Source organism: Hordeum vulgare, chromosome 5H (genome assembly GCF_904849725.1).
Source record: "Hordeum vulgare subsp. vulgare chromosome 5H, MorexV3_pseudomolecules_assembly, whole genome shotgun sequence".
Lineage (NCBI taxonomy): Eukaryota > Viridiplantae > Streptophyta > Magnoliopsida > Poales > Poaceae > Hordeum > Hordeum vulgare.
In genome coordinates this window covers 422,849,636-422,860,709 of record NC_058522.1, presented here as the reverse complement: position 1 = coordinate 422,860,709, position 11,074 = coordinate 422,849,636, and the positions used below count along the sequence as shown (strand labels likewise).

The following is an 11,074-nucleotide window of genomic DNA, read 5'->3' as shown; positions in this document are numbered from 1 at the left end:
GATGCGACCGACGGACGACAAAGTGCTTGCTCGCCGTCACCGGCATAGCGGGTGTGTTCGGCGGCGGCACGGTTGGTAGCACAGTAGCGCCTCGTCTAAAGGTAGCATAGATCTGAGAGAGAGGATTTTATTATGGGGAACGAGCGAACATGTTCACTATTTCACGAAGGAGCGACGTGTGAGCGCACAGGGATGTGTCGTGCACACGAGGAGGTGGACGGAAATTGTGTGATCCGTCGGATGATTAGCATTGTTTCCCTTAATTAATGTTTGTTTATTATTTTCGGAAATGTTTTATTTTTTTATACGTCAGTAAAAATAGGTCGGGCTAGTGTTGGACGCATGCGTCGATCCAAAGACCGAAGCGAATGTTGGTATCCGCTAGGAGGATCCAAACGAAAAAAGGGACAAAACGACCGTCCATTTAGTTCGACCGGTTAGAGTTCCTCTGATAGAATTTTTTTCTATCGAAATGTGCCCTCGAAGTTAAAAACTCAAAATTCATCTCGAGTTCTCGAAGGTTTCGTCTCGACCGTCGCACCGTCCCATCTCCCGTGCGGTTCGGTACCGTCCTTTCCCCTTCCCATTGCTCTCCCGACTCCCCTCGCTCTCCCTGCCGCCGTGCCGTACTTCTCCTCGGCGGCTCCCAGTCCCAATCGCCCCTCGGCCCGCCCACACCAGCGGCTCCCCCTAGCCCCCCTAGCCACCCACGACAGCGACTCCCACCACCCACCCCACCCACAGACCCACCCGCCTTCCACGCGCGTCGCCCCCCATCGCCGTTCCAGTTCGACCTCATCGCGTCCCCGCCATCTGCACCCCGTCCACAATTTCGGCCCTGGATTCCGAGGTACGAGCATTTTGTCATCCATGATTAGCTAAACCCCACCCACGCGAGAAATTTCTGGGTGCGCAGGTCCGGTGCACACCCGGCACGGCGGCACACCATCCAGATCTGCCCGTGTTTAGTACGCGTTCTGGAACCCGGCCTCAGCTTTTTCGCGTTGCTGTTGGGAGATCGCTTCACGAATTCTACATTTTTTGACAATCATGTATGAACTGTTTTGAATAGCGGGCCTGATGTTCGACTGTTCTCGTGTGCAGAGATAGCTTTTGGTGTGGTCGATCTGTACCGAAAGCTGAGTTTGCGTGGAGGAGCCTGGTGAGGTCCTATGCTGCCTTCCCAGGATGAAAGGTGGTGTTCTGCATAGGCTTCTTGTCAACAAGCTATGCTTGGTCCTTTTGGTTCTCCTCACTGTGCCGATTATTATTTTGTTATTGGGCACGACTCCAGAGCAGCTGAAAGTTTTATCACAAGGTATACCCTCTCAAATGTAGTTGCTGCTGTGCTAGCTTGTTACTTTGATTGCCGATTCAGAATCTCTCCATGCTATTTCTGCTGACTTGTTGTCTGTATCCCCCTTCCGGCATCAGGTTTCCTACAGCAGCAGGGACTGGAACATATTGGGAATAATGTACCAGCTCTAGTTCGGCGTGCAGCAGGTCCAGCTTATAACGACCATACTCACACAAGTATAACCAGACGGAACAAACAGAACAAAGGTAACTGCTCGTGTGATATGCTACATAGTACTATATATGATTTTGACCACGCGCATACTGCTGCTTCTTGCTTATTTTGTTCACCTCGAGCATTAGACGGCTGCTCCTGAGTTACTGTTTCCAAACATGAAATTTGTTGGTAGATTTGCACAGCTTATGTGTTGGAAGTCTGAATATTACTTTCTCATCTTGTTACTTTGTAGACTGTAACTATGCAAAAGGAAAGTGGGTAGGAGATGAGAAGCGGCCACTCTATTCTGGTAATGAGTGCAAGCAATGGCTGTCAAAAATGTGGGCTTGTCGAATGATGCAACGCACAGATTTCTTCTATGAGAGTTACCGGTGGCAGCCGCACGGTTGTGAGATGCCAGAGTTTTCAGGGCCTAACTTGCTGAGCAGGTATTGTGCTATTTCTTAACTCTGCCTGACCTTACCTACTGGATTTTTTTTAACATATTAGAATGCTTACAGGCTGAGGCATAAAACTCTTGCTTTTGTGGGTGATTCCCTCGGGAGACAGCAATTTCAGTCCATCGTGTGTATAGCAACAGGTGGTAAATACAGCCCAGATGTTGAAGATGTTGGTTGGAAATATGGCCTTGTCAAAGCTCCAGGTGCTTTAAGACCTGATGGATGGGCTTATCGATTTCCAGAGACTAACACCACTATCCTTTACTACTGGTCTGCTAGCCTATCTGAACTGGAACCTTTGAACACAACAAATTCGGTGACTAGCTATGCGTTGCATCTTGATCGGCCAGTAACATTCTTGAAGAAGTATTTCCATGGTTTTGATGTTCTAGTACTTAACACAGGTCATCACTGGAACAGAGGGAAATTCAATGGAAACCATTGGGAATTGTATGCCGATGGGGAGCCTGTAGGGAAAGGTAGACTTGCAGATCTCAACCGTGCAAAGAATCTTACACTGTACAGCATTGCCAGGTGGGTGGATTCAGAACTCGCAAGCCGTCCCCAGATGAAAGTTTTTCTGAGGACAATGTCACCAAGGCATTTTGTAAATGGCGACTGGAACACTGGTGGAAGCTGTGGTAATGCCATTCCCTTTTCAAATGGAAGCGAGGTCTTGCAGGATCATTCGAGTGACTTACCTGCAGAGCGAGCTGTAAATGGAACTCAGGTTAAGCTTTTGGATATTACTGCTATCTCACAACTACGAGATGAGGGGCATATCTCAAATCGTACGCTAAGAGCTCCGACAGGCATTCATGATTGCTTGCACTGGTGCCTTCCTGGTATACCAGATATGTGGAATGAGCTCCTCTTTGCACAGATTTAGTACCTGTATACTGCACTTGAGTTAGGGCATTTTTCTCCCAGAGGCCCAAGAATCCATTGATATTCCTGCTGGTGGTTTGTACAGGGTGAATTGCTTTCTACCAGTGTTGTTTGTGAACCATCCATGCACAGGTGGAGTTTTTGGTCATCCATCCATGCGATAGGTGGTTAACAGTGTCAAGATGATAGCATTCTTTCCAGTGTATTACAGTTCGTTCCAGTTCCCTGATCCCGTTTCAGACCAGATACGGAATTAGCTGTTACAGAGCCATATGTAGGGCTCCGCAGGCACGTCAAACTTTTATCCTTTTCTTTGCTGTAAAATACCACTATATTCCCAGTTTACCATGTGCAGGATATATTCTGTAAAAATGTCCATACAAGTTGACCAAAGAGCTATATGTTCTTTTATAGAGTATGAAGTGGAACTTTGGTTTGATGTCCGTCTCTTATCCGTGTGATTATCCAGTGTAATTGATTTATCTTAACGCAGCATGCTATTTCCGTGATGCATTTGTTCTCGAATAATCAAATGGCTCAGGCATACTCGAATCAGCCGTATTTCGGGGCTGAAAAACGACGTATGCAGTGATGTCAGTTTTCAGGAAAAGGATGGAAAGAACATAGGAATAAGCATTGAACTTAACCAATCATCAATCTGGAACTAGTAAGGATTTGGCAAGGCTTCCTTTGCATCATAGCTCGGTTCAGATTCCTAGCTTCTGGGATTTGGTGTGGAATTAGCTGAGTAAAATCAACGTCAAAGCTTTCTTTCTCTTTACTGTAAAAATGGTATATAGTTTAGCATGTGCATCATATGTTTCGTATGTAGGCTCATGCAAGTATACAATTTGACAAAAATATAATATGATCTCTTTTATTTGTGCGGGGAGTTATCCCACCTTTTAAATATAACGTGGACTTTGTTTTTGAAACCCGCATAGAAGTGGAGCTTTTGTTGTTGTTTGTGCAAAAAAGAAACTTATCCATGTAGCATTTGGAAACAGCCATTGACTTGCACCAGCTTGGAGCATAGACCTAAGCATCTAAACCTTGTAACAATCTATCCACAGCGCGATTAATTTAGCTCTCCGCAGCGCGTCGCTTGCGCTGTAAATCTGTCTCTCTCGGTTAAACCAATGGTTGAGGCTGGCAACGCTGGCCTGAAAACATCACCTGGCTGTAGATAGGTCATTTTGTATCATTGAGCAGCTGTATGGCAGCCTCACCTGACCTGCATATACCAAGAAGCATAGAACACCGCTGTTAAACCCGTATAATGCGCAAACCCGCATTGATTCCAACGAGTGTATAGATTCGGTACAATTTTCTAGCTAAAATAAAGCCCGTATACTCTGTTGAGGAACGTTGCATTGAAAATAAAAAAATTCCTACGCACACGAAAACCTATTATGGTGATGTCCATCTACGAGTGGAGATTTGAATCTACGTATCCTTATAGATCGCATAGCAGGAAGCGTTAAGAAACGCGGTTGATGTAGTGGAACGTCTTCACGTCCCTCGATCCGTCCCACGAACCGTCCCACGATCCGTTCCGATCTAGCGCCGAACGGACGGCACCTCCGCGTCCAGCATACGTACAGCTCGACGATGATCTCGGCCTTCTTGATCCAGCAAGCAAGACGGAGAAGTAGATGAGTTCTCCGGGAGCGTGACGACGCTCCGGTGATGGTGATGATCTACTCCTGCAGGGCTACGTCCGAGCTCTGCTGAAATCCGATCTAGAGGTCAAACTGTGTGGTATAGGCTAGAGTTGCATGTGACAAAGTTGTGTCTCAAAAAGCCCTAAACCACCACTATATATAGGAGGGAGGGGGAGGGGCTAGCCTTGAGGCACAAGGCCTCAAGGGTGCGTTGGCCGCCAGGGAGGAGGAGGACTCCTCCTCCAATTCGGTTTGGGAAGGAGGAGTCCTCATCTTCCTTCCCACCTCCCTCTTTCCTTTTTCTTTTTCTTTTTTTTTGTATTTTCTTATGTGGCGCCATGGGCTCCTTGGCTGAATCCACCAGCCCACTAAGGACTTGTGGCGCCACCCTAGGGCCTTGGGCTCACTTCCGGGTGGGTGGGCCCCTCCCGGTGAACTCCCGGAATCCATTCGTCACTTCCGGTACACTGCCAGAATTGCCGAAACTTTCCGGTGACCAAATGGAACCATCCTATATATCAATCTTCGTTCCCGCACCATTTCGAAAACCATCGTGACGTTCGTGATCTCATCCGGGACTTCAAACAACATTCGGTAACCACACATATAACTCAACTATACTAAAACATCATCTAACCTTAAGTGTGCAGACCCTGCGGGTTCGAGAACTATGTAGACATGACCCGAGCCACTCCTCGGTCACTATCCAATAGCAGGACCTGGATGCCCATATCCAATTGCGACGTTTGATCCATACAAGGTATTCCTCCGGTGCCAGTGAGTTATATGATCTCATGGTCATAGGAACAAATACTGGACACGTAGAAAACAATAGCAATAAAACGACACGATCAATATGATACGTTCATAGTTTGGGTCTAGTCCGTCACATGATTCTCCTAATGACGTGATCCAGTTATCAAGTGACAACACTTGCATATAGTCAGAAAACCTTGACTATCATTGATCAACTGGCTAGCCAACTAGAGGCTTGCTAGGGACATTGTTTTGTCTATGTATCCACACATGTATCTATGTTTTCATTCAATACAATTATAGCATGGATAATAAACGATTATCTTTAAACAGGAAATATAATAATAACTTTTTGTCATTGCCTCTAGGGTATATTTCCAACAGTCTCCCACTTGCACTAGAGTCAATAATCTAGTCCTCACATCGTCATGCGATTTACATTGTAATAAATCTAACACCCATACAGTTCTGGTGTTGATCATGTTTTGCCAGTGGAAGAGGTTTAGTCAGCGGGTCTGCTACATTCAAATCCGTGTGTAATTTGTAAATATTCACGTCCTCTCCTTCGATGTAGTCGCGGATGAGGTTGAAGCGTCGTTTGATGTGTGTGGTCTTCTTGTGAAACCTTGGTTCCTTTACTAGAGCAATGACACCAGTGTTGTCACAGAACAGAGTTATTGGATTTAGTGCGCTCGACACAGCTCCAAGATCCGTCATGAACTGTGTTAGAGCATATATCTCCATATGTGGTTTTGGTAATTGATGACAATTCATATGGACTAATGGTTGCCTTAAGTTACATTTATAGGATTTGTTCATAGGCACTTCTTGAAGTCCATCTGTTGGGTTCAAGGAGTTTATATGATGACCAAGTGGTATTCAAGGTATTATCCAAAGAATGGTCATAGAGACACATGGTTGATCAAGATCTCAGACAAAGATTAAATCAAGATGATCAACACACAAAGCGTACAAGATGTACCGAGAGGGATCAAGTGATCCCATGGTATGGTAAGCATTGTCCATTACGTATTTGTGTACTAACCCATGGTCTTCGTGAGAGTTCTATGTGGGGGTTAGGTATGTTTCCATGGGCTTGCGTCAAAGGGAAGATCTCATACAACCCATGAAGTATGACGTCGATGACCAAGATGGTATTCAAGGTATTATCCAAAGAATGGTCATAGAGACACATGGTTGATCAAGATCTCAGACAAAGAGCAAATCAAGATGATCAACACACAAAGCGTACAAGATGTACCGAGAGGGATCAAGTGATCCCATGGTATGGTGTGTTTCCATGGGCTTGCGTCAAAGGGAAGATCTCATACAACCCATGAAGTATGACGTCAATTGTGATAGTCATCAAGATTGCGATGTGCAAGTTCAAGTGGATCAACACGAAGATATCATGCTTGAAGCTTCTCGTCCATTGTGGTGGCAATGGACTTGTGAAGATATGCTGAAGAGTGGCTCACCCATAGTGAGTATGGGGGAGCAATCAACTAGTCTTCATCAAGCCAACACAATCAAGAAAGGTGGTCCATCTTGAGGAAGCCAAGATCATCATCATCTAGCTCAAGAGGACGAGGTGCAAGGTATAGGTTTGCCCTTGATAGGTTTTCTGTTTAGGATAGATTGCTGTACTATCAAGGGGGCTCTCAAGTGAGTAGCTTGATCGTATCATTCGTTGAGAGCTCAAACCATTTGCATCCTTGCATCATACTTCTTGGTTCTTGTTTGGTGTTTCTCTTTGTGAGTTTTAGAGCTTATGGTCATTTTCGTGACAAGCTCGAGTTCATCGAAAACGGAGTCCACATGCATCTACTATGATGTTTTCGATGTTGGAGTTTTTGCCGGTTCTTCGTTCATAGAGGACTCACATCTCTATATCTTTGGCATTTTCATAACTGCATGGTCGCTGTTTGGATAGACCTTGTCGTCCTGAATCCAACAAGCTTGGGTTTGCTCGATTCGGAGCTCGTATGCGAAAGTTATGTCTGTTTCAGTGGCGAGCGGTAGTACCGCTGGACCTAGCGGTAGTACCGCTAGAGTTGGCGGTAATACCGCTGGCCCTAGCGGTAGTACCGCTGGCTGGCGGTAGTACCGCCCCTGGTTAGCGATAGTACCGCTCCAGGAGCTTAGTACCGCCTGCCTAGCGGTTGTTCGTGGACGGACCTTTTTGCGAAGACTTTCTTGGCGGTGGTAGTGCCTTTGCACTACAAGGGGCCCAGCGGTAGTACCGCTGGGGCCAGCGCTAGTACCGCTGGAGTGCCAACGGTAGTACCGCTGCAGCCAACGGTAGTACCGCTAGCTGCCAGCGGTAGTACCGCTGCAGCCAGCGATAGTACCGCTGGAGCTCGGGCAAAGAGTGGGGGTAACGGTCTAATTCCTTCCCCCACTATATAAAGGGGGTCTTCTTCCCCCTTGGCCTTATCCATCCGTTGAGGTATTGTTCTATCTCCATTGTTGACATTCTTAGAGCTTTATTACTCTCTATCCCTCCAATGATTCTTGCTTGTTCTTGAGGGAAAAGAGAGAGGAGATCTAGATCCACATCTCCACCAATCACTTTCTCCTCTATGTGAGGGGAACCCCTTGGATCTTGATCTTGGAGTTCTTTGTGATCTCCTTGTTCTTCCTCTCATATTTCTCCATAGCTTTTGTTGTTGTGGAGGGATTTGAGTGTGAGGGACTTGACCACTTCGTGTGTTCTTGCCATTGCATTAGTTGCATCGGTTTGAGTTCTCCACGGTGATACGTGGAAGTGAGAAGTTGAGAAGCTTACTACCTTTGGTACTTAGTACCCTTGATATTGTTCTTCGTGGATGCTTTGGCGTCCTAGAAGCTTGGTGGTGTCTTGGAGCTCAATCATTGTGGTGTGAAGCTCCGGGAAGCGTCGGGGTCTCCAATTAGGTTGTGGAGATTGCCCCGAGCAATTTGTACGGGTACCGGTAACCGCCCCCAAGGGTTGCCACGTGTACGGGTTCGGTGACCGCCCCCAAGGGTTGCCATTTGTACGGGTTCGGTGACCGCCCTCAAGGGTCCCTTAGTGGAATCACGGCATCTTGCATCATGCGAGGGCGTGAGGAGATTACGGTGGCCTTAGTGGCATCTTGGGGAGCATTGTGCCTCCACACCGCTCTAACGGAGATTAGCATCCGCAAGGGTGTGAACTTCGGGATACATCATCGTCTCCCCGTGCCTCGGTTATCTCTTACCCGAACCCTTTACTTATGCACATTACTTTGTGATAGACATATTGTTTATTGTAATATATCTTGCTATCACTTAGTTGTTTATCTTGCTTAGCATAAGTTGTTGGTGCACATAGGTGAGCCTAGTTGTTTGTAGGTTTTGTGCTTGACATATTAAACGTTAGTTTTATTCCGCATTTGTTCAAGCCTAAACCTTAACTATTTTAAAGTGCCTATTCACCTCCCCTCTAGGCGACATCCACGTCCTTTTCAAACTGCTTCATCCAGACACCCTCCTTTGCTGCCTTCGAGGAAGCCATGTACTCCGCTTCACATGTAGAATCTGCTACGACGCTCTGCTTGGAACTGCACCAGCTTACTGCACCCCCATTAAGAATAAATATGTATTCGGTTTGCGACTTAGAGTCATCCGGACCGGTGTTAAAGCTTGCGTCGACGTAACCTTTTACGACGAGCTCTTCCTCACCTCCATAAACGAGAAACATTTCCTTAGTCCTTTTCAGGTACTTCAGAATATTCTTGACCGCCGTCTAGTGATCCACTCCTGGATTACTCTGAAACCTGCCTGCCATACTTATGGCCAAGCTGACGTCTGGTCTAGTGCACAACATTGCATACATGATAGAACCTATGGCTGAAGCATAGGGGACGGAACTCATTTGTTCTCTATCTTCCGCAGTTGCTGGGCACTGAGTCTTACTCAATTTTATACCTTGTAATACTAGCAAGAACCCTTTCTTAGACTGATCCATTTTAAACTTCTTCAAAACTTTATCAAGGTATGTGCTTTGTGAAAGTCCTATCAGGCGTCTCGATCTATCCCTATAGATCTTAATGCCTAAAATGTAAACAGCTTCTCCTAGGTCCTTCATAGAGAAACTTTTATTCAAGTAATCCTTTATGCTCTTCAAAAAAACTCCACGTTGTTTCCAATCAGCAATATGTCATCCACATATAATATTAGAAACGCCACAGAGCTCCCACTCACTTTCTTGTAAATACAAGATTCTCCAACCACTTGTATAAACCCAAATGCTTTGATCACCTCATCAAAGAGCTCATTCCAACTCCGAGATGCTTGCACCATGATACGTCTCCATCGTATCTACTTTTCCAAACTCTTTTGCCCTTGTTTTGGACTCTAATTTGCATGATTTGAATGGAACTAACCTGGACTGACGTTGTTTTCAGCAGAATTGCCTTGGTGTTATTTTTGTGCAGAAATCAAAGTTCTCCAAACGTCCTGAAAATTTACGGGGAGCATTTTTGGAAAATATGAAAAATATCCGCGCCAAGTTCCACCTGAGGGGGTGGGCCAGTGGGCCACAAGCCCTGGCTCCGCCACCCCCTGGTGGCGGTGGGCAAGCTTGTGGGGCCCACAAAGCTCTGCCGCCCCCAATTCCAGCTCTATAAGTTTATTATCCATGCTATAATTGTATTGATTGGAAACACAATACTTGTGTGGATACATAGACAAAACACTGTCCCTAGTAAGCCTCTAGTTGACTAGCTCGTTGATCAAAGATGGTCAAGGTTTCCTGGCCATAGGCAACTGTTGTTACTTGATAACGGGATCACATCATTAGGAGAATCATGTGATGGACTAGACCCAAACTAATAGACGTAGCATGTTGATTGTGTCATTTTGTTGCTACTGTTTTCTGCGTGTCAAGTATTTGTTCCTATGACCATGAGATCATATAACTCACTGACACCGGAGAAATGCTTTGTGTGTATCAAACATCGCAACATAACTGGGTGACTATAAAGATGCTCTACAAGTATCTCCGAAGGTGTTCGTTGAATTAGTATGGATCAAGACTGGGATTTGTCACTCCGTATGACGGAGAGGTATCTCGGGGCCCACTGGGTAATACAACATCACACACAAGCCTTGCAAGCAATGTGACTTAGTGTAAGTTGCGGGATCTTGTATTACGGAACGAGTAAAGAGACTTGCCGGTAAACGAGATTGAAATAGGTATGCGGATACTGACGATCGAATCTCAGGCAAGTAACATACCGAAGGACAAAGGGAATGACATACGGGATTATATGAATCCTTGGCACTGAGGCTCAAAGGATAAGATCTTCGTAGAATATGTAGGATCCAATATGGGCATCCAGGTCCCGCTATTGGATATTGACCGAGGAGTCTCTCGGGTCATGTCTACATAGTTCTCGAACCCGCAGGGTCTGCACACTTAAGATTCGCCGTTGTTTTATGCGTATTTGAGTTATATGGTTGGTTAACGAATGTTGTTCGGAGTCCCGGATGAGATCACGGACGTCACGAGGGTTTCCGGAATGGTCCGGAAACGAAGATTGATATATAGGATGACCTCATTTGGTTACCGGAAGGTTTTCGTGCATTACCGGAAAAGTTTCGGGCTCATCGGTAGTGTACTGGGAGTGCCGGGAGGGGTGCCGGGGACCATCAGGAGGGGTGTCACGCCCCAAGGGGTCTCATGGGCTATGAGAAGAGATAAACCAACCCCTAGTGGGCTGGAATAAGTTCCCACTAAGGCCCATAAGGTTTGAGAAGGAAAAAACACAAGGTGGAAAGAGTTTCCA

The 11,074-nt window shown here is 46.0% G+C and overlaps 1 protein-coding gene across 2 annotated transcripts; it reads left to right on the top strand.

Annotated features, from left to right (window-relative positions):
- The first annotated feature begins 534 nt into the window (after positions 1-534).
- LOC123452989 (protein trichome birefringence-like 14) lies at positions 535-3,301 on the top strand. Of its 2 annotated transcripts, none has more exons than XM_045129741.1 (5): positions 535-850; positions 1,105-1,318; positions 1,435-1,563; positions 1,767-1,962; positions 2,035-3,301. In XM_045129741.1, the coding sequence occupies exons 2-5, from the start codon at positions 1,189-1,191 to the stop codon at positions 2,861-2,863; spliced, it is 1,284 nt and encodes a 427-aa protein (XP_044985676.1). In that variant the 5' UTR covers positions 535-850; positions 1,105-1,188; the 3' UTR covers positions 2,864-3,301. The 2 variants fall into 2 exon arrangements, with proteins under 2 accessions (XP_044985676.1, XP_044985677.1); XM_045129742.1 differs by lacking the exon at positions 535-850 and adding an exon at positions 872-968.
- The last annotated feature ends 7,773 nt before the right edge of the window (positions 3,302-11,074 follow it).

What these genes read in the sequence shown, in the direction of transcription:
- LOC123452989 (XM_045129741.1), top strand. Translation starts at nt 1,189, where the DNA reads ATGAAAGGTGGTGTTCTGCATAGGCTTCTTGTCAACAAGCTATGCTTG. An exon ending in GCTGAAAGTTTTATCACAAG is followed by an intron (nt 1,319 to 1,434) that starts GTATACCCTCTC and finishes TTCCGGCATCAG; the next exon opens with GTTTCCTACAGCAGCAGGGA. An exon ending in GGGCCTAACTTGCTGAGCAG is followed by an intron (nt 1,963 to 2,034) that starts GTATTGTGCTAT and finishes GAATGCTTACAG; the next exon opens with GCTGAGGCATAAAACTCTTG.